At 35.4% G+C, this 24,771-nt stretch overlaps 1 protein-coding gene across 1 annotated transcript in view; it reads left to right on the forward strand.

Moving 5' to 3' along the window:
* The window catches only part of eRF1 (eukaryotic release factor 1), a 254,647-nt gene that overhangs the window by 105,163 nt on the left and 124,713 nt on the right, over positions 1–24,771 (forward strand). Inside the window, exon 5 of the mRNA XM_090404490.1 lies at positions 4,247–4,437. Within this exon, the coding sequence (XP_090260616.1) occupies positions 4,247–4,437 (191 nt within the window). The remainder of the gene's footprint in view (positions 1–4,246; positions 4,438–24,771) is intronic.

The raw sequence follows: 24,771 nt of genomic DNA on the forward strand, positions 1-24,771 counted from the left end.
CTGTAAACAGAATTTCGACTCTAGAATCTTATTAGAACTAAAGCAATAACGATGAGACAAAAATATCACAGAATCATCTGTTCAAACAAAGTTTTAAAAAATGTATTGTAACACTTATCATTATCACAAAATAATGTCAAGAGAATCTTACTTTAGTTTCTTTAGCAATCAAATGTTGAAGCTGTCTTTGAATCTTATATTTTTTCTCTACTTCTGGCTCGTAAATGTTTTGTCCGCACAGTTAGCCTAGTGGATGTGTGCTTCTCAACCATGTGCCTGGGGAAGGAGTGTCCTAGGTTCGATTCCTGTCGGTGACGTGAAAAGCTGAAGGATCTTCCTCAGCCATAGCCAAGTTAGCCGGTCTTGGGCATGGACAATAGGGTTTATCCTGGGGGTTTTCATCCTGCAAAGCACACAAACCGGCCTTGAGAACTCAACACCACTGCCGAAATAGGATACACCGGGGTGTAGGGCTGACCACCTTATCCTGTGAACGGTTTAGGTCCAATGATTAATAAATCCCCAACACCGCAAGGTAAAAGAGGTTAAAAAGGAAAATGAATGAGATGAGATCTATGCCTTCCTTTCAGAGAAGAGTGTAATTATAAAAAAAAAAAAAAAAAAGTTTTTCAAACTATAATAGGAGTTTTATCTTGGTACTCAAATTTATTTATGAAAGTGCTTTGTTTTTTTATATAAGTGACCTTTTTAATGAAGAACAAGCTACTCCAGTTAATGTCATGCAGTTAGCATAAGAGGAATATTGAAAGCACTCAGGGAATGTAAACTGCTCACTTGTAATTGCTTTAGTGAGAAGGCAGCTTGGATATTCCTTTTTTATGATTGGATATATTGTATAGTAAATATATACTATCTTTAATAATTAAGGGGATACAAATCCCTTGTTGTTCAACTGCCAGTAAGCAAAACTCTGAGATTGAGAACTACGAATCTATGAGTTTCATATATACCGAAAAACTATTGGCGAATCCAAGTGTAAATGACCACTTGGTGGTACAACACCAAGGCAATTCAAAGCAAAGGTGGAGCAAGCTCCCTCACTATCCTTGGTATTTTCTCATAATGTAAAAACACAGCCCCTAGGCGATGTAATACTATAATTACCTTATGAGGGGAGGCCACTACCCAGACCGGTTTCAACCTTTTTTGAGGTCTCATCAGTGAGTATGTAGCCTGGAAGATAACAAGGTTTAAGTGAAAAGAACTTGCATACCTTTACTATACGAATGCCATAAAATTGTGTTTGTATATTATAACATAAATTGAAAGCCAAACGGCTATTTTTCTGGCATCCTTAATAATAATAATAATAATTAAGGGGATACAAATCCCTTGTTGTTCAACTCCAACTTAATTATTAATTATATGAAGAGCCAAAGGCTTCAATTCGGCGACCTAAACTTATTTAAGTTTAGGGATATTACATCCCATATTGTTTCATAGCTGAATAAGAAACTCTAGAGTTTCATGCCAAATATAGTAAATATATAAAGTTCAGCGAGTCCAAGTGTAAGCAAATACCTGGATAGTGTTACAACTGACCCTTTAGGGAGTGCAACACTGAGGCAACTCATGGTAAGGGTGGAGCAATACTGTTCTACATTATGAGTGAAAGAATGTCACTACCTATACCGGTTTCAACCTTTATTGAGGTCTCATCAGTGAGTAGGTAGACCTAGAAATACCTTACCATGAGTTGCCTCAGTGTTGCACTCCCTAAAGGGTCAGTTGTAACACTATCCAGGTATTTGCTTATGCTTGGACTTGCCGAACTTTATATATTTACTATATTCGACATGAGTTTCTTATTCGGCTATGAAACAATATGAGATGTAATATCCCTTAACTTAAATAAGTTTAGGTCGCCGAATTGAAGCCTTAGGCTCTTCATATAATTAATAATTTATTAGGACACCTTCTTGGCAATTCTCATAGTAGGGTATGTGTAAGTTCTATTTGCTACAAACTTGGTATTTCTAGGTCTACCTACTCACTGATGAGACCTCAATAAAGGTTGAAACCGGTCTGGGTAGTGACCTTCTCTCACTCATAATGTAGAACAGTAATACAGCTCCTAGGAGCTGGGTTTCACATTATGGAGAAATATCAAGATTAGTGATCGGAGCTTGCTCCACCCATACCATGAGTTGCCTCAGTGTTGCACTCCCTAAAGGGTCAGTTGTAACACTATCCAGGTATTTGCTTACGTTTGGACTTGCCGAACTTTATATATTTACTATATTCGGCATATGAAACAATGTGGGATGTAATATCCTTTAACTTAAATAAGTTTAGGTCGCCGAATTGAAGCCTTTGGCTCTTCATATAATTAAGTTGGAGTTGAACAACAAGGGATTTGTATCCCCTTAGTTATTATTAAGGATGACAGAAAAATAGCCTTTTGGCTTTCATTTTATGTTATAATATACAAACACACGTTTATCGCATTCATATAGTAAAGGTATATAAGTTCTTTTCACTTAAGCTTTGTTATCTTCCAGGTCTACCTACTCACTGATGAGACTTCAAAAAAGGTTGAAACCGGTCTGGGTAGTGGCCTCTCCTCATAATGTAATTACAATATTACATCCCTTAGGGGCTGTGTTCTTACATTATGAGAAAATATCAAGGATAGTGAGGGAGCTTGCTCCACCTTTGCTTAGAGTTGTCTTGGTGTTGTACTACCAAGTGGTCATTTACACTTGGATTCGCCAATAGTTTTTCGGTATATATGAAACTCATAGATTCGTAGTTCTCGATCTTAGAGTTTTGCTTACTGGCAGTTGAACAACAAGGGATTTGTATCCCCTTAATTATTATTAAGGATGCCAGAAAAATACCTGTTCGGCTTTCAATTTATGTTATATACTATCTTTGTTACAGAGGTTGGTTATCACCCTATTTAGGACATTCCAAATATCTATACATCTTCTGTTCCTTTTCAGAGTTTTCCCTCTTACAGCAAGCAGATAGTTTGTATGCATTTGGCTGGATGTTTGATGTTTCATGAATTTAGTTGCTTTGACACCATTTCTAGACTTGCCTTTATTCTCATCCTGCAGTATTCTCATTCGCCATTTAATCTGAACAGATTAGATGATACAGTCATGAAACATTTTCTTCTTTTGGTCTTAAGAATGTCAGTAATTAAGAGACTGCACCCTATTTAGGACATTTGATACTAAGTATGACTTAACCCTGAGCTCATTCATTGTTTCTACATGCTGGTGTAAAGTTTGAAAATTCCTTCATGTAAGCTCTCTGAATCAGAGTAGTGATTGAGCTGGATACATTGTTTTAAACCTGAAAACAAAACGTTCTGTGGAATATTGCTCAAGATTCTCTTAAAAACTCCACTGACTGCATTTTCTGCTGGCAGTATCTTTGATACAGTTGCACAAATTATCTGAATTATCATAATGCACTGGTTGGAATTTTGGCTGCAATGCAAGGAACCTTTTTAGGCTGGAAGGAAGTTAGCCTGTCTCATATATGGTTGACAATTTTTTTCTCATGGAAACCTTTGTTCAGTTCTTACTTCCTCCTGGACATAATTGGTTGGAGCTGCAGTTAGCAGCATTTTACTCTCATCACCTTAGTTATCACAGCAGTAATTTCAACCAGTGCTATTTCATCTGCTGGTAAGTCATCTCGCTGTTTTCTGGAATGTGGAAGGTATAATACATCTAGAATTCATACCTTGCTGACATTTTCAGTTAAGCTCTAAGCTCTGAATGCTGCATATTGAAGACAGAAATTTCAGATTTTCTTTAATTCTGAAATTCAAGTATTCATAACCTTGATTTTACCATGTTCAAGCTGCCTTGCAAGCAGACTTGGCTCCACAGTTTCTTTCTGAAATGAGCCATTGAGAAGACTTCACCTTAATGTTAGATGAAGTGAAAATGGTGAAACTTCTCTCATCAATACATTCGTTTCTCTTGAATTTGTGTAACTATGCACATCAATACGCAAGTAAATAAACTAAAGTAAACTTTGGCTTATTTCGGCAGTGTCCACTCAGATGACTAGGAGGAAAATTAGGAGTTGGTTTTCAGCATACCTATAAGTTCATATGGTAAATCATGTTGATATGAAATCATTTTTATTCATATTTATTTGAATGTTAAACCTGAGATTAAATATAACATGAGCCCTCACTTACTTTTTTAATTTTTATTGATCTTGAGATAGTAGATAATAATTTTTTTTAACTTTGATTTAGGTCGTGGTGGTCAGTCAGCACTTCGTTTTGCTAGATTGAGAATGGAGAAGAGACATAATTATGTCAGAAAAGTGGCAGAGGTGGCAACACAATTATTTATTACTAATGACAAGCCCAATATTGCTGGTTTAATTTTAGCAGGATCTGCAGATTTTAAAACAGAACTTAGTCAATCAGATATGTTTGATCCTGTGAGTAGTGTTATGTATTCAGCTGAGTAATTGCATTTTTATGAACCTTAAGTGAAACAGTAACTTGTAGATATTTTATTATTGTTATGCATATGTTAACTGATAACCAAAAATGCATTAAAATTAATATGTATCATCACTATTTAAAAGTAACATTTATGCCTGATGGTACATGTATGCAGTTAGGTGCATGCTAAGTAACATGTAAATATAATACATCTGACAGGATGCTTTTTTTGGTTCATATAAAATGAGGGTTTCTGGATGTACTTTTATTACTTGTGTATTAAACTTTTGGGTGGTGGGCAGGTGGAAGATCATTTCTGATGAGACTAATTTCAAGTTTATTTTTATCAGTTCTTGTGGGAGGGTACTTAATTTTAAGTTAATGACTATTCAGATTTTTTGAATTTGAATAGTCATTAACTGAATATTGTTTATTTTTCATGCAGTTAAATATGTTTAAGTCTAGATTACATTCTGCCTTCAGACCTTGACTATCATAGTCAATGTCTTATCTTAAATTGTGTTGTTTGTGTTGATATTGTTTTTATTATTCTTTCCACAATCTATTTTCCCTCTAGTTTAATTTTCCATGCCATATATTGTCATGAATTACGTGTAGCTCAAAGTTTGTAAGAAAAAGATAATTCAAATGTTTCACATTGTTAGAAATCTGCTTTTCTGAATTATATGATTCATACCACTTAACATCCCTGAAAATTTAATTTCATTGAAATTAGCCTACAGTTTTTTTTCTTCCTTCCTTCCCAGAAAGATTAATATTCCGGAAATAAAATGATATTAAGATTCTGGAATACTGATCATGAAGACAGATTGAGAATTTGTAGACTGCAGACACTAGCAAACAGGAGAAAGAGGGTGATATGATTACAAACTTCTGAAGCGGTCATACAGGATTTCAATTGGTGGAATTTTTCAATTTATGGAAGTGGGGAAAGCATCCGTAGAAGTAGATTTTTCTCTCATGGGGTGGTTAGTGATTGGAATAATGGATTGCCATTGGATGTGAGTGCCAGCAATGTGAATGAATTCAAGAATAAGTATGATAGCTAGTGCGTGTAGTATGTGGCCTCCCTCGTACAGTACAGGTAAGTAAAAAAGAAAAGCAAGATTGATAGTTTTATTATTAACAGAGACCTCCATGGAGTTAGGGACTCATATGAGACCCTGCCTCCATGGAGGTCTCTGTTAATAATAAAATTATCAGTCTCACTTTTCTTTTTTACTTACCTTAATTTCAAGAGTAGCCTTTAAATTAAAATTATTTGATACAATATTTCATGCAGCATTCCTGGTAATAAGCATTTGTGTTGAGTTTGGCAGATTTTCCCCTTTAGTTTTCTAAGCCATACTATTTTCTCTTTCCTCCATGTAAACAGTCACAAGGATGGCATGACATAGTTACCCTTCAATTTTTGTTACTTCTGTTCATGAAATATGTAAATCTATAGTACATTATCCAGGAACATGGTTCTATAGATGAAACATGGAACTTTTTCAAGCTACTTCAGGCTTTCACTAAGTGTGTGAGACCCTAAATGCAAGATTGATGGTCTCATATCAGCCATTCAAATTCATTTGCCACCTAAAAACATTCACAAACATCCAATCCCATAGCAGGATTTGAATTCATAGCCTGTTGGTTGAAGAGCATGTATACATTATCAGCTTGGCCAATCAAGCTGGTGGTGAGAGTTGGAAAGGAATGGTGTTGAATCCTATTTAGGACCAAGTAACCTTTGTAAACTTCTCAGTTTAAAATGAGTTAGCTGGTTTTATCCAGAGGTAATGTGATATTCCTTTTGCAAACTAGTTTTTATTTCTGTAAAACCAATTGGCTGAAGATTAGAATTAACAGAAATATGCGCTGCCTTGAGGCAGTTTCCATTATGGCTTAAACCATTCAAAAATAGATATTTCCGTTTTATTTACACACGCAAATTTTTTAAATTTTTTAAGGTTAATTCTCTTTGAGGATTAGGTATTTGCCTGTTCTAGCTTCACTGGTCTCTCTCTCTCCTCCCACACTTTGGTATTTATCAACCTCTTTTGGTAGGTATCTTTCCATCCTAAATAGATGCTTTTTTCCATTTCTCTCTATATTCCTTGAGGATGCAAGATTGTTTCAATATTAGATGATTGATAGACATTTCACATAACTTGAGGAAGAAGGAATGCTTTAAACTCCGGATTTAAAAAAGAATTGGTCCTTTTTCAAAAGCATATGCTCTGTATATGAGAGGATATTTTTTTAATATAAAACTTTGTGGATTTGATAGTCCACACAGTAGTTATTAAATGTGAAGATCTTGACAGTGCTTTAATTTCCTTCTAGCTGACACCTGTGATACAGTGTAGGAATACATTGTATGTGCAGTGTTTTTTTTTTTCACATTTGACATCCATAGATGCCGTACCTCACATGGTTTTGGCAATGATGTCTTCTGCTAGAATAGGGTCGCAGATTCCCTTTCCACACAAAATCGTAGGTCAATCACAAACATCCATGGCGGGATTTGAATTCACAGCCTCTTGGCTAGAGAGCAGACATGATAACCACTCGGCCAACCAGGCTGGCACGTGAGTAGTGTGCCAGTTATGAATTCTAGGAATATTTTCTTGTGGATATCAAAAATTAGGGAGGAGAGACAGACCAGACAGATCACATTGGACCTCTTCACAGTTAAAAATTTTGTGATTTCGATTCTTTCCAAGTGGGCATAGACATCTGCAGTGACCTGTGACAGTTCATCACTATATTGATTCAAAAGATTCCCAGTCTGTGTTTATTATAGATAGCTCCACTCTGTTTCCAGATGATACTGAAGCAGTGGAGCAGCTGCTCAGTGGTATTTTGAACACAAGGGATGCAGGGCATAACTTGTAAGAAATGTGGAGAAGGAAGACTTCAAACCTCACCTTCTATACATTAGTGCACAATGTTAATAAGTGTTGCTCTACAGTATTTACTATGACTGCACAATTTACAATGCTGTGATATGATGAAAGTAATGTGATTTTATTTTAAAATAACAGCACTTTCATATATAGAGCTTTATGATGGCAAAACATATACATTAGTACTATCTGTAAAGTGTCTGAGGATTGGGAAATAAGGACCTTAATGAGATTTTCTTTAAAGTTGTAGATGTAGTTGCTGAGTAACACTGAGGAAACTGTACCAGAGCAGATGGAATAAAATAGAAGGTTCATTGAGTTTATAGTTAGACTGTAAAAAAAATATTGGGCAGTTGCTGCTTATGTTTTAATAGGCCCAATGCAAAGAAGAAGAATGATGGATGCCAGCCTAGAGCATTGTCCATGAAAGAGAAAAGATGAAGCAGACATCTATTAGATAGGGTTAAAGCGAATTGTAGAGGATCATGTATAACCAAATTGCCTTCATCTTGACTGGAAGAATTTTAAGGGAGGATTTTGCACCTTCCCAAACATGGAAGCAGTATTTAAGATTGAGGTGATTTTGAGTTAATAGCTGGATAGCTAAAAATAACATTTCAGATGAAAAATAATGCCTAGTTTTTTTTCCTCCCTTAATGCTGTGGTGCATTTATATTAGAATGGTCATAAATGTCCAAGAGGAGACCTAATCCTGTGGTGAATTGTTGTTATAATGGTAAGGATATCAGTGAATGACAAATCTTAAACCTATATATTGAACCTAACTTAACTTTTTTTTTTTTTTAAACTTTGTAGCATTTATTTGTTTCTGTTGCCCTCCAAATTCTGACCTCTTTCGTTATCTCTGAAGCTTACTTTTTTGTAGTGAAAAATATCTACAGTGAAGTTTTGGGGTCTTCCACAACTTTTTTTTCTAAGTCAACCAATAAAGCAGATAGGGATGCTGAGGTAATACTGGCATTAGCAATAAGCTTAGGTTGTCCATCTACTTCATACCTATAATCATCAGTATGTGACTGCTCTTGACCTCTTCTTTACAATTTCTGCTTCTAAATACATTACAGATGTCAGTTTCTTTGAAGTTTATTTTATTATGTGGAGCACACATCACCTAACCAGTCTAGTTTCTTAGACATTATAAGCATGCTAAATGAGATAATCAAATTGCTCCATTTGCCTTCATTGAACACCTTATCAAACTGAATAACAGAATTATCCCCATCCTTTCCCAGTTTTCTTTATCACTATCCATAACTGGGAAAATTTGGAGAAAAGAGCAAAGCTAATAATAATGGCAAATACCTGTTGTATTTCTGCTCAGGACATAGACTGGTTATTACTAACACAATGTTCCAACATAAAAATGTGCACAAATATACATGGAGAGAAGAGGCAAGGAATAAGAAAAGTCTCATTGACTATGTTATTGTTGAAAGTGATGTTTTCCCACTGGTGCAGGACACCAGAGTGTACAGAGGATTTGTAATTGGAAGTGATCACCATTTAGTCTTGAGCAGGATAAAATGGAATATCATAAATAAAAAGAATAACATGTAAGAAAGTTTTAAAGAGAATAAAAGTTGAGCAGTTCTCAGATGTGAACTGTAGACTAAAATACACAAATATTATTCAAGTAAAAATGAGAGTTTGAGAGCAAGAACCAAACTTTGGAGATCGATAGAATAATAATAAATTAACACAGAAGTTTATTATTATTTGATCAAATGAAACTTGATATTAAATATCATGCTGAACAACGTGTAAACAGTAATCAAATATTCAGCGTATTTGTTCATGATCATAGATTGTGTTATGTTAAATGGCTTCTAATTTTTATACCTTTTTACATTGCTTATATCAGTGCCTAGTGAGATTGACTAGTTTCCCTTTAAATTCAAAAATCCCTGTATTGGATGTATTCTATGTAACATGCATGAAGATTAATAACACAGATGCTGTGACAAATAATGAATGCATGCATGTGGTTACATGTAATAATTCAAATTAAAAAAAAAAAAAAGTCCATATAGAAAAGGATTTCATGTGCTGATATGATATGACATTTAATGAATAAGTAAAACAATCTATCTCATATCTTAGTCAAACAAAGCTGTGGCTGACTGTGAGCAGGGAACCTCATTGTACAGATTTATAAAAAATAGATTTAGTAATGAAATGAATCATCTTAGTTTTGGTTTTAATTGATCATTTTTAGTGCCAAAGTCATACAAAATTATACAAATGACAAAATGTCTATAATACCTAATGGGAAGAGGTTCTAGGTTAAATTGTTTTGATAATCAGTGCAATCATTACAAAAATTCATTCTGACCATTCCCTTTAATTTTTTTGCCAAACCACATGTGCATAAAAAAACACTGTGCAGAAGTTTCTAGTCTCAGTGTGTGGGGGAGTGGTAGTTTGTGCATACTTTGCATTGCTATTTCAACATTCACCCAGTCACTCAAATTTAAATGAATTTGCAATTATTTTCCTCTTTGATTTCCATAGTGATGTTTTGAGTGTTTAAAGCACTAAAACTGCTAATAGAATATTTCTCATTAATTTTGCCCTTTTTGTATACTTATAACATGTAAATTTGTTAGCAATAAATTCACTTAAATCTACGTAGCTACAAAAAAAACATCGCCATTTGCACAAGTTCAAGTAATTATATTATCTAGGCAGTAGATGCTAAACAAATATGTGCCTCTCAACTTGATAACATCAGTGTCAGTTTATCTACACATACACACTGCCTAAAAGTAACTAATTGGTGTATTTAGATGGGTAAGAGTAATATTGGAATAGAGACATTGGAAAAATTACTAAATAAACTAAGTTGATTTTATTTTGTTTTTATAGTATGATCAAAATTGATTGTAAATGAGAAATTCTGAAAGCAAAATTTTGTTTGTGCAGGTACTAGATGTCTTTGCTCCCTTTTTTGACTGGTATGAGCATGTGCATAGTTTGGAGGGAATGTTGATTGTGACACATTATGAATTGGCCCAAAATGATTTCTTTACTGTAACCTTGACTGTTTCTTCTGTGAATCTATTCTAGAAAATTTCATTCATTGTTCTTTTAAAAATTCATCCCAAAATTGGAATAGCTTATTTGTGACATTCCACTGAATGTTCTGAATACTGTCATGAGCATCACATCTGTGTAGTTTTGCACGATTAGAGTGGGCATTAGTGAGGATTTGAATACATCGTGATCTTCTCAGTGTTAAACTTTCACTGCTAGTGAAACATTCAGAATAAAGCAGAAATCATTGGAAATTGTATTGCCAGTAATAATTGAAATATTATTGAAAGACTGTATATGAGTGATCATCAAATTCCTAATATACCGTCAGTGGGTACACAGGAAGCTATTATAATGCTACATGAAAAGGTTATGTTTAATGTCCTATCACTAATTCTCTAAATTCCCTTCTTTGTATATATATATATCAGTGATCACTCCATTTGACTAAAAATCCTATACATAGCTTTGCTGATGACAGCATATTACACTACTCATTCAACAGACCATTTGATACACAAACCACCACAACCTCCAGAATAATACTCTTCTACCTTAAATTCTGATCTCTAAGCCATTCTTTAATGGCGTTTGGACAACTTTGTAAATTTCATTGCTAACAAAACAGTTTTGCCTCAACTCAAAAAAAAAAAAAAAAAAAAAAATTCTTTCTGCACTTAAATCTCACTACAAGATATTTGTATGGAGATTTAAGTGCCTCTTGGCCTAAGAACAGTAAAACTATTGCTTCTTTTTCATCCAAAAAATTAATCACTTTTGTTCAAAGCAGTCATGTACCTCTTAACAGCTATTAATCCAATACAAATTACAGATCCATCCAACCCTTCTCACATTTGGTGGTGTTGTGTCCCTATCTCTAATATAATTAGTCTTTTATTCAAATTCTCGTTCATCTCTCTCTCTCAGGTATCACGTGGTACCCCTATATAACAATGGAACTGCCCCAGGGTCGAGCCAATACCAAAGTATCAGAGTATTTGAGATCAACCTCTCGTAAAATTCTAAGAAATTTATTTTTTCGCTGCATCACTTAGCGCTTTTAGATTAAATAATAATATCAATCAAGAGGTGATCTCTAGGTAGTATTCAAGTGATACTTTTGCAGACATGGCCAAATCTCTTCCCTCTAATTTCCCGCCTAGGTTCGTGTTAGTTTTTATAAGCAGTGCATCGGATTCCAAAAATCACAGATAGACTTGATTGTATTCAAAAGCAAAGTTTATTAGAAACTATAATTATATACATACAGTACATGTAAACTTAAATCTCAATCTATGAGAGTTCCTGACAGACAGGTTAACATTAAAACATTCCAATATCACAAGGATACTCAGACTGACCATTGTTAATTCTTCTGGTATAAATCTTATCAACATTAAAACACCTAAATTATGCATAACAATCTCAATAATTCATTTCTAATTCAGTTTCATTCAAACCACTCAAAATAGCATCTATGTGTCTTTTACAATCTTGTCATTAATAGCAATTCTTTACTCTTAACTTTATCATAACCTCTTAGACATGTAATAGCATCTATCTCTTATACAATCCTTTCATTAATAGCAATTCTTTACTCTGAACCTTATAACCTCTTTAGACATATGATAGCATCTAAATCTATTACAATCTTGTCATTAAAAGCAATTCTTTACTCTGAACTTTATCATATCCTCTTTAAACATATCTTTTGCAATCTTGTCACTAATAGCAATTCTTTACTCTGAACTTTATCATATCCTCTTTAAACATATAACGTAATTCGATCATAGTAGGAGACAGTTAATATACGATAATTTTCTCAGCATCACTACAGTTCAGTTCTATATCATTAATGTTCCTTCCTTAGATTCACAGCGCGGAACAAATCCTTTCATTTGTAGTCAGCAAATACTATAAAGTCTACTTATCTATCTTGAACTGCATCACATTAAAAGGTCCTCAGGAATCTGTCTCTCCTTAATCGAAATATCCATGGGCTCCTATCTGGCGTTCTGTGGGCTGCCGGGCATACTCTTTCCACGGGGATACGACCTTCTAGTTCCGGCGATGCCTCTATCGAAACCCTCTGGAGTGGAGGCGCTGCCATCCTCCACCCGCTCACGACACCGCAAGACCAGCACCAGTAGATCAGGAACAAAAAAGCCCCGTGTGGAGGGTGCTTGACCCTTATATTTCGCCTTGGTGGTTCCCGGCGATTCTCGCACTCCGCGATGTCCACCTAGCGCTTTCATGTAGGTCAATGTCACAGCTTCCAGCTTTCTCCACTACGTTTTCATGCGCCGTCGGCACACAAATGCCTGGGGCAAACCGCTCCCCTCGCGTTACTGCTACCTGACCTTTGGACTTACATCCCCCTTACAATTTGTGCAAGTCATTCTATAACTTCAGTACTTATTGCTCAAAAAAAATTGTTAAATGTTTACACTTCCACTATTATTTAGACTAACTAGTGAGTGATCCCTTGTTGAAATATTATATAAATAACTATTTGTTTTCTTTTAGTTTGAAATATTTGATATATCTACAAAGCAGTATTTTAATACCTAGAGACAAGCATGTTATAATGTTTCTTATTGTGTGTTCTCTCTGTTATACAATAATAAGATGAAATATCTTATGTTTCAACTTATCAGGGTACAACAGTGTGACACCTCACTAAAAATACTTGACTTGATTTGATAGAGAAGAGAAAATTAGGTTGATTAATGACCCAGTTCACCATTCTCACATAGGCATTCAGTTTCTGCTGCCTGCATCTTCTGTAAATATCAATAATTCCTTTACTGTCTGTTAAATCGATTGAAACATGTGCAGTAACTACTCAATATCCCTTCACAGTTCAACTTTAAATTAGGAGAATAATTTTCTTCTTATTTATCCCCTTTACTGCTGTCACCTGGAACATTCTCGCAATCTTATGTTAACAGCTCTTCAAACTAAATGAGGTTCCTTCTCACCCATCATGGTACTAACATTCTATAGGTTACTCAATATCTTGTATATGGGATTATTCTAACATCATTAAATTCCTGCCATGTACCCTCAAGAGGTGTACAAGGTATGGTAGTGCTACATGAAAAACTTACATCATTACTAACTTCCTGTCTACAATTTCCCCTGCAAACCAGTCTGTTATTTCAAGACTCCAACATTATCAGATCTTATATTTCTATTGTCTAAGGCACTTCACATGGTATCAATCCACCTATATCTTGGTCTTCCTCTGGGTCGTTTTCCTGCCAACCTGGCAGAGAACACTTGTTTTGTTAATCTTTCCTCGCCTATTCTGTTTAAGTGACCATACCACCTGAGATTAGCTCTGCTAACGCATTCCTGGATGTTGACAATGTCAAGTTCTTTCCTAATATCCTCATTTTTAATATGATATTGCCATTGATGCCATCATCTGTTCACACCTATAATCTTACTCAGGACTCTCATATCTGCGGTCTCTAGTCTTTGGTCAAGTGTTTTACTTCTGACCCAGCTCTCAGAATCATAAGTTAAAACTGGTTTGAACACTGTCTTGTATACAGCTAATTTAGTGTTCTGACTAATTTCTCTCTTATTCCATATGAATTTATTCAGTTGACTTCCTACCATACCAGCTTTGCTGATTCTGTTGTCTATTTCCATATTTAATTTACCATCTTCACTAAAAATCGTGCCTAAGTAGCTGAAATGTTTTACTTGTTCCACAGGTTCTCCATTTACGACACAGTTGACATTTTCAATGATTCAGCCTATTTTCATTGTCTTTGTCTTTTTATTGCTGACCTTCATACCATATCTATTACAACAGTTATTCAATTTAGTCAGAGAATCTTGCAGACTTGTAGTGGATTTATTTAGAAGTATGACATTGTCCGCATAAAGCAAAGAGCAGACATTAATATCTCCAATTTTGATATCATGTTCAATACCACTTTCCTTCATAATGTGATCCATATAGATAACGAATAACAGAGGGGATAATGTACATCCTTGTCTCACACCAGATTTAACATTAAACCATCTTCCTTTACTTCCTTCAATTCTAACTGCTGACATACAACTCAAATAAAGACTAAGTATTGCTTGATATAATGCCCCATTGACACCATATAACTGTAGCTTATTGAATAGCTTCTCTCTTGGCACCTTGTCATATGCCTTTTCCAAATCAACAAAACTTAAATACAGATCTTTGTTATATTCCCATGATTTCTCCACTATTTGTCGTAAAGTGAAGATCTGATCCTGACAGCTTCTATTTGACCTGAATCCAGCTTTTCTTCCACAATTCTTCTCAACCGTTTCTCAAGTATACTTATACAAGCATATATCTACCAGGAACACTCAATAGGGAAATACCTCTGTAATTCTCACATTCAGTTTTATTTCCCTTTTTATATTTGGGTACTATGAGAGCTCTACTCCAATCATCGGGAATTTGTCCCTCTGTCCAGGCATTCTGAACTATGCAGTGCAGCCATTGTTAGACTTTTATACCACCATACTTTGGAATTTCTGGTCAAATATTGTGTAGGCAGGAAAGAAATGGTATGACCAGGGATCAAGAGGAAACAGATGGAATTGCAGAGGGTTCTGAAATGAAGAAGCAGAAAGGGAAATGGCCGCCCCAGTCCAGCATGGAGAGATCACATCGAGTGGGTGGTATCAGTGGAACTAGCTGTAGCTCCAGAAGTGAGCTGTTGTGTTTGTATACCAATGCTAGAAGTATAAGAAACAAGGCGAATGAAATGGTTGCACTAATTGCGTCTGTGCACCCAAAGATTGTCAGAATAAGTGGGACATGGTTAGATGAGGACGACATCCTGACAGGAATAGAAATGGGAAGGTATGATGTGTTTCGTGAGGATGGAAGAGGTAAAAAGGGAGGGGTAGTGCTATTGATGATAGAGCAAGAGTTATGTACATACAAGGTAGAGATGCAAGAGGGAAATAGGGCCAGTGCTTTTGAGACAATATGGTGTGAGATAGAGGTGAATAGAATCAAATACTTGGTGGGATGTTGTTATAGACCTGGTAATGTGGATGGTGGTGATAGTGAAATGTATAGTCAAATAAGCCAAGCAAATAAGAAAAGGGTGATCATTATGGGTGATTTTAATTATGGCAATATAGACTGGAATGAAGAGATAGCAACTGGAAGTAAAGAAAATATGTAACAGAGGGCACACAAGGATTAAGGGTCTTGGATTTGGTCATCTCATCGGAGGATGTAATTATAAATGAGGTGTCAAATCATCCACCAATTGGTGAAAGTGACCATGAGGTGATTACCTGGGTTGTTGCCAGCAGTGCAAGGACCCCTGTGAAAAAAGGGTATATGTGGAACTACAAGGAGGTGATTATGAAGAGCTCAGGAGACAGCTTGCAGGTGTAGCATAGAATGAGGAATTAGCCAGAAAAGAGATCAATGCAGCTTGGGGGATTTTCAAAAATTATTTAGAAGATGCAATGTCTAAATGTATACCACGGGTGAGAAGGTTAAATAAGGTAGGTGTGAGATGGATGAATAAAGAGATTAAGCATGCGATACAGAGAAAAGGGGCATTGTAGAGGCAGCATAAGAGAAGTGGAAGTAACCAATTTCATGAGGTCTACAAAGACCAGGCAAGGAGGGTGACTTGGTTGGTGAGAGTAGCTAAAGAGAGGTATGAACAGCATAGCTAATGAAGAATCCTAGGGAGTTCTTTTGATATGTTGCCAGCAAAAAAAAGAATGATTATAGAAGGATGACATTGATTGGAGGAAATGGTATAAAGACAGCTGATGCAGAATGTGTGGTAGAGATACTTAATGAGCAGTTCATAAAAAAGATCTTTCAATCTTGTGAATGTGACTTCATGGAGAGATTGAGAGCAGTTGATGATGGGGTGGAGAGACTGATTGTAAGTGAGCAAGAGGTTTTTGGGGAGTTAAGTAAACTAGATATAAATAAGGCTGTGGGACTTGATAATATATCACCGTGTATTCTGAAGGAATGTGCCAGAGAGTTGACACCTGCCTTGACATATTTTTTTAATATGAGTCTTGCACTTGGTCAAGTTCCTAAAGAGTGGAAGGAGGACAAGATTGTGCCACTTCATAAAGGAGGTGATCGAACTCAAGCATCAAACTATAGGCCCTCTGTGTCAAGTATTGTGGTTAAGTTGTTGGAGAAGCTTGTGAGAACTAGGATCCAGAGTTGGGTTGAAAACAATGGTATAATCTTTGATGGACAGGCATGGATTTGCTAAAGGGAGGTCATGTTTTAGTAATCTACGTACTTATTACAATAAAGTGACTGCTTCCTTGGACAGAGGAGAAGGATACAGTGTAATATACTTGGATTTCGCAAAAACTTTTGATAGAGTACCTCATGATAAGTTGACAGTCAAACTAGAGCAGATGGGGTTGGATATTAGATTAGTGCATTGGATTGGAGACTGGCTATCTGATAGGTATCAACAAGTTGTGTATGGGGATGTGATATCCAGGAAAAGGAAAGTCACTAGTGGAGTGCCTCAGGGGTCTGTTTTAGGGCCATTACTATTTAACTTGTATATTAATGATATGGGCGAAGATTTGGATAGAGATATTCAGTTGTTTGCAGATGATGCAAAGTTGGGATGAACCATAAAGAGTAGTGAAGATGTTGTGGCCTTGCAAGAAGACTTGAATAAATTGAGTGATTGGGCAAGCAAATGGGGATGTGAGTTCAATGTTGCAAAATGTAAGGTTTTAAAATTTGGAAAACAAAGATGGGATGCAGAATTTATGCTTGGTGAGAATATATTGTTGGAAGTAGAGGAAATAAGACATCTGGGGGTGATAGTGGATAAGGATATAAAATTTAGGGGACACATCGCCAAAATTGTGAAGACAGCACAAAGACCTGGGAATGATGCAGAGGACACCGACATGTAGAAGTAGGGAGAAGGCTCTGATTAGGCCACACATGGACTATTGTGCCCAGATTTGGTCACCAGGTTTTCAGAAGGATGAAGAGATGTTGGAAACGGTCCAAAGGCGACTGACTACGGTAGTTTCTGACCTCTGGAATGTCGAGTATGAGGAAAGATTGAGAAGATGTAATTTGCAGAGTCTGGTGGAGAGAAGAAACAGGGGAGATATGATAGAGACCTACAAGTTGGTAAGGGGTTGTTATAAGATCAATGGTGGAGAAGTTCTTCAGAGAATAGTGGGAGATCAGGGGAGAACCAGAGGTCATCCCTGGAAACTGTATAAAGAGGGTGTGAGTAGGGGAGAGAGAGAGGCAGGTTTTTTTCGTGCAGAGTTGTGAATGATTGGAATGTCTTGCCTGAGAGTGTGGTGTCTGCAAGGAGTTTGAGTGTGTTTAAGACACGGTATGATGAGATGTGTGTGTGTGATAAAAGAACATCCCAGATGAGTCTTTGACTCCATGAGGTCTTGTTTAATAATAATAATATCATATACTCCTGATGTCTTTCCACATTTCAAGCCTTTGATGGCTTTTTTTTACTTCAAGTACGGATATGTATTCCTGGCTGGATGCCTGTTGAGTGTTTTTTACCACTTTGCTATCACTGCTTGTTTCATTTAGCAATTTTTCAAAGTAATTACTCCATACTTCAAGGATATCTTTTTCTCCTGTTTTCATGTCACCTTTATCATCTCTAACTCCTTTTACTGCACTCTTTCCTCCATTTCAACAACCTCCAGAGTATCTTATCATCTTCTTGATATTTATTTTCCATGTTCTTGGCAAAGTCCTCCTATGAATTTTGTTTACCTAGTTTTACACAGTGTTTTGCTTGCTTACATTTGTCTGTATTCTCTAAGAGCACAAGCTGATTTATTTAATAGGAACTTTTGATATGCTTTCTTCTTTTCCTTCAGTGCCTGTTTAACTTCCTGTGTCCACCATGGAGTTCTGATTTTTCTATCCTTGCAGACAACTTCAGCACATGCCTCTCTGGCTGAATCAATCAGGGCTTTCTTCAAGGCTTGCCACTGAATCTCCAAGGTTTGGTTCTTGTTCTCAAACTCTTTCATTGTTTTTTCAATAATGTTTATGTATTTTAGTCTACAGTTCACATCTGACAGCTGCTCAACTTTTATTTGCTTTAAAACTTACATTTCATTCTTTTCAATATGAAATTCAATTTTATTCTGCTCAAGACTAAATAGTGATCATTCCCAATCTCAAATCCTCTGTACACTCTGGTGTCCTGCACCAGGGAGAAAACATCACTATCAACAATAACATAGTCAATGAGACTTTTCTTATTCCTTGCTTCTTCTCTCCATGTGAATTTGTGCACATTTTTATGTTGGAACATGGTGTTAGTAATAACCAGTCCATGTCCTGAGCAGAAATCCAACAGGTATTTGTCATTATTATTAGCTTTGCTCTTTTCTCCAAATTTTACCAGAATATTTTTGTATGTCTCACAATCATTTCCTACTCTGTTATTTAGATTCCCGACAAGGACCAACTTTTCCTTTTTCGTTGTGTCAGTTGCTTTTTCTAAAGCATCAAAAAAATTCCTTCACTTCTGCCTTAGTAGAACCTTCTGTGGGACCATAGGCACAAATAAGTCTCATTGTCCAGTTCCCCATTCTCATATTTGTTCACATTACTCTACTTGAGACTGCCTGCCATTCAAGACGATTAGCCTCGTATTTTGTAGTGAATACTATGGCTACTCCTTCTTTTCCTTGATTGTCATTGCCTAATATAACATTTTGTATTTATTGCTCAGAAAGATCTCACCAGTTTTTGTCTTTTTTGTTTCAGTCACCCCTATTATGTCGATCTGGTACTTATCTAATTCCTCAGCTAGCTCCATTTCTTTGCCATTCAGGCCTCTTATGTTGATAGTACCGATCTTTAACTCTGGTGATGTTGAGTTGGGGTGTGTTTTGAGATTTGTTCCAGTAGCTGACTTTTCGCTGTTTGCCCTTGTTCCCTGACGAAAACAACTGGGGCCTTGTTTAACCATGCGACGCACCAACCGACATGAAATTTTGTCATGTTGTACCATAATTTAGTATTTTGGTTTAAGCCAATAAGAATACAATTTGGTCGGCTAAATCCCAAATTGCCAGCCCATCCTCCTTCGTTCAATATCCAGGTAGATACCCAACATAGTGCACCACGAGAAGGTGAGGATTGGACAATTGGTCAAAAGCCCTGGTTGGTTCTCTGCATTCCTTTAAAGGCTATGTGAAGGTCTCCTCTCAGTTATACAGCTATGACCCCATTATTCTAACAAAAAAATTAAAATAAAATAAAAAATTCAGAATCCCAGTGTTATCTAGCATTTTGGTAATTTCCTAGCATCAAAAACTTGTATAGCTGAGATATCACCTGAGATTAATTCTGCTCACACATTTTTCCAAATGCTGATAGTGTCAAGCTTCTTCTTTTATATCTTAATTTTTAATAATTTTTCCATTGATATATTCACCTCCCTGATTTTTAGGGATGTTCACCTCCCTAATTTTTCTCTATTTGTGGTCTCCAATTTTTGGATGGGTGTTTTATCTTTAACCTACTCACAGATCCTTAAGTTAAAATTAGATTTAATTAGAATTTTATATCAGGTGTAAGACAATTTTCTTGTACATCTTCAATTCTAACTGTTGACTTAAAATTTAATGTCGTGTATATAACTAGTTTAGTGGTTTGAGTGCTTTCTCTTATTTCATATGAATATATTCAACTGACTACCCACTAGAAAAAGACTGTTCAAACCAGTTCTGAATAATCTGTCTATTTTCACATTTCATTTGGCATCATTTACTAAAAATTATGCATAAACAGCTGAAATATTTTGTGTTCTGTAGATTCTCCACTTAGGATGCAGTTGATATTTTCTGTGTTCCTGCTTATTTTCATAGTTTTGGTATCTTTATTTGCTGATTTTCATACCAAATTTGTTGCAACAATATTCAGTCTAGTCAGAGAATCCTGAAGACCTTATACTGGATTTATCAGCATAAAGTAAAGAACTGAGATTGACATCTTTGGATTAGATATCAAGTTCAATGCACTTGTTTCTATAATGAGCTATAGAGATAATAAATAACAGTGAAGGTAGTGTGCACCTGATTTTACATTAGGTGTAAGACAGTCTTTTTGTACATCTTCGATTCTTTTGACTTTCAACTTAAATGATGTCTATATTGGTCTTGTAATGTTCTATTTACACCATATAATTGTATTTTTGAATACTTGATCCCTTGGCACTTTATCATGAATTTCCAGATCTTTAAACCTTAATACAGATCCTTATGATATTCTCAAAATATCTGAACTGACAAATAGTGACAGAAATCAGGATTTCTGAACTATTTGTAATAATGAAATTCCTGATATGTATTGTCAGGAGCTGTATAGGATATTTTGATAACACTACATGAGAAGGTTAGATCATTACTAACTTCTTATCGATATGTTTTCCCTCCAAATTAATCTGTTATCAGTCAAGACCCCATATCAGATATTATGTTTGTCTTCTATGGCACATCTCACTGTATCAATCCACCTAGACTTTAGTCTTCATTTGGGTCTTTTTGCAAAAAGAAACTTGTTTTTCTATAATTTCCTCTGTCATTTCATTTAGATAACTATCTGAGCTCTGCTACAAGTTGCTTTCTAATATCTTCAATTTTAATATGATATTGCTAACTGATGCTATCTTTGATTGTGTTATTTCTAACCCAACTCTCAGATCCAGTTAAAATTAGTTTGAACACTATCTTGTATACAACTAGTTAGTGTTTTGACTGAATTCTCTCTTATTAAATATAAATTTATTCAGTTAACTTCGTAACATACCAGCTTTGTTAATTCTGCTATTTCCCTATTTAATTTGCTGTCTTTGCTTTTAAAAAAAATATATATATATATATATATTGTGCTTAAATAGCTGAGATGTTTTACATGTTATGTCTTGTCTTAAGCTTTTCATGAACCATTCGGGTTCTTTAGCTGTGGACTTCACAACCACCACCGTCTCAAGATTAAGGTGGTTGGCCCTATGTCTTTAGATGCGTGTGCTCACGGTGCCAGTTTGATTGTTCTGGATGATGTAAAACCTGAATTCCAGGTGGGGAATCCGTATGAGACCAGGATCCTCACATCTTGGATGGGAATCAAACTGGTTTTTCCGACCAAAGGGCTTCGTCTATACCGACTGGTTCTCATTTATGATGCAGTTGTTTTTGGCACGTCTGTCTATTTTCATTCTTTATCTCTTTTCTAATGCTGATTTTCATACTAAATTTATTACAGCAGTTATTCAATTTATTTAGGGAATCCTACAAATTGTAGTCTGTTTATGTATAACACATGATTTACAGACATTATATACTGGTGGTGGTTGGCAATAGATAGACACTGTCTGTTGATAGTAGTAGTTGGAGGATTAAGTAAGAGACGATGAGATGCGGTAGAGTAGTGCTCTCCCATGATTGAGTTCTTAGAAGTGTCACATAACAAAAATTAGTAATATCAGCATAATGTAAACAGGTGAGATGAGCATCTCACCTGTTTACATTATATTAATAACACTTCGTGAAGTATTATTAATATGAACATCATTACGAAGTGTTATTAATTACATTAATAACACTTCATAATGTCATCCATATAGATGAATAATAGTGGAGATAATGTGTGCACCCTTGTCTCGCACCTGATTTGACATCAAACCATCTTCTTGTCCTTCCAGTTTTAACTGCAAACTTGCAACTTATATATAGACAGTGTATTGCCTGATATAATGTCCTATTTAGACCATATAAATTGTAACATTTTTTGAACAGCTCTTGGCACCTTGCATAATGGCTTTTCTGGGTCTACAGAATTTGCAGATCCTTGTTATATTTTCATGATTTGTCAACTATTTGTCTTAAAGTGAAAATCTGATCCTTACAATCTTTATCTTGAACTTAGCTTTTCTAAGCTTACCTTCCACGATTTTCCTTTTTCTCTAGAATATTTGCATAAATCTAGGAATATTCAGTAGAGAAATTTCTCTGTAATTCTCACATGTAATTTATCTAGCCTGGTTGGTCAGATGGTTAATGTAGCTGCTCTCCAACCAACAGATTGTAGGTTCACTCTCTTCATTTGCATGGATGTTTGCCTTTAGATGGCAAGATAAACTTTCATTGTTTTGTTTGATACCATAGCCATATTTATTGGAGGCCTAAAGGAGTTAAAAAAAAAAAGTTCCATGTTTGGTCTCTAGAATGAGATGCATGAACTATGTTAAATATATATATAGCTTTCAGCTCTCAGACATGAACTATAGACTAAAATACACAAAGATTATTGAAGGAAAAATGAAAGAGTTTGAGAACAGTAACCAAACCTTGGAGATTCAGTGGCAAGCCTTGAAGAAATCCCTGATTGATTCAGCTAGAGAGGCATGTGGTGAAGTTGTCTGCAAGGGTAGAAAAATTAGAACTCCATGGTAGACAGAGGAAGTTAGAGGCAGTGAAGGAAGAGAAGAAAGCATATCAAAAGTTCCTGGCAAATAAGTCAGCTTGTGCTCTTAGAGAATACAGAGACAAATATAAGAAAGCTAAACAGTGTGTAAAACTAACTAAACAAAAGTCATGGAAGGACTTTGGCAAGAATATAGAAAATAAATATCAAGGTGGCAAAATATTCTGGAGGTTGTTGAAGAAGCTTAGGAATGGAGGAAAGATGCTGTAAAAGGAGTTAGAGATGATAAAGGTGAAATGAAAACGGGAGAAAAAGATATCCTTGAAGTATGGAGTAATCACTTCGAAAATTTGCTAAATGAAACAAGCAGTGATGACAGTGATAAAAAAAAAAAAAAAAAAAAAAAAAAAAAAAAAAAAAAAACACATATCTATTCCTGACTGCACTGACATGCAGTCAGGAATACGTATTCATACTTGAAGTAGAAAAAGCCATCAAAGGCTTGAAATGTGGAAAGGCAGCAGGAGTAGATGATATTCGACCAGAAATGCTGATGTATGGTGGTATAAAAGTCTTACAGTGGCTGCACAGCATAGTTCAGAAAGCTTGGACAGAGGGACGAATTCCCAATGATTGGAGTAGAGCTCTAATAGTACCCATATATAAAAAGGCAAATAAAACTGAATGTGAGAATTACAGAGGTATTTTCCTACTGAGTGTTCCTGGTAAGATATATGCAAGTATACTTGAGAAACGGTTAAGAAGAATTGTGGAAGAAAAGCTTGATGAAGAACAAGCTGGATTCAGGTCAAATAGAGGTTGTCAGGATCAGATCTTGACTTTACGACAAATAGTGGAGAAATCATGGGAATATAACAAAGATCTGTATTTAAGTTTTGTCGATTTGGAAAAGGCATATGACAAGGTGCCAAGAGAGAAGCTATTCAATAAGCTACAGTTATATGGTGTCAATAGGGCATTATATCAAGCAATACTTAGTCTTTATTTGAGTTGTAAGTCAGCAGTTAGAATTGAAGGAAGTTCAGGAAGATGGTTTAATGTTAAATCTGGTGTGAGACAAGGATGTACATTATCCCCTCTGTTATTCATTATCTATATGGATCACATTATGAAGGAAAGTGGTATTAAACATGATTATCAAAATTGGAGATGTTAATGTCAGCTCTTTGCTTTATGCAGACTATGTTATACTTCTAAATAAATCCGCTACAAGTCTGCAAGATAATCTGACTAAATTGAATAACTGTTGTAATAGATATGGTATGAAGGTCAGCAATAAAAAGACAAAGACAATGAAAATAGGCAGAATCTTTGAAAATGTCAACTGTGTTGTGAATGGAGAACCTGTGGAACAAGTAAAACATTTTAGCTACTTAGGCACGATTTTTAGTGAAGATGGTAAATTAAATATGGAAATAGACAACAGAATCAACAAAGCTGGTATGGTAGGAAGTCAATTGAATAAATTCTTATGGAATAAGAGAGAAATTAGTGGAACACTAAATTAGCTGAATGCAAGACATAGTGAAGCAAGTTCTAATATTGAATTTCTTAAAAATTTTTGCCAGTTTTGTGGCAGTGGGTGTGGGAGAGCTGATGTATCGCAATGATATAAAAGCTCTTGGAGGAGAAGAATCTTCAATAGCAGTTGAGCAATGGAAAGAAAAAAATTTATCAGTCTTTTAAAGAGAGAAACCATTGTTGACAAAAGTCCTTTTTAGTAAATGGAGTTCATTTTCAATTTCTGTTTCATCTGTTTTTAAAGATCTGGCTCGATGTGCCAGGGTTGAAATAATACCAAGTTTTTGCGCACGTAGTTAACTTTAATTGGAACTCCAGCATGCATTCCTGTTTTAAAATGTACTATTGTTTTATACTAG

The sequence above is a fragment of the Typopeltis vanoorti genome, chromosome 14 (genome assembly GCF_054136105.1).
Source record: "Typopeltis vanoorti isolate ZY-2024b chromosome 14, IOZ_Tvanoo_1.0, whole genome shotgun sequence".
Lineage (NCBI taxonomy): Eukaryota > Metazoa > Arthropoda > Arachnida > Uropygi > Thelyphonidae > Typopeltis > Typopeltis vanoorti.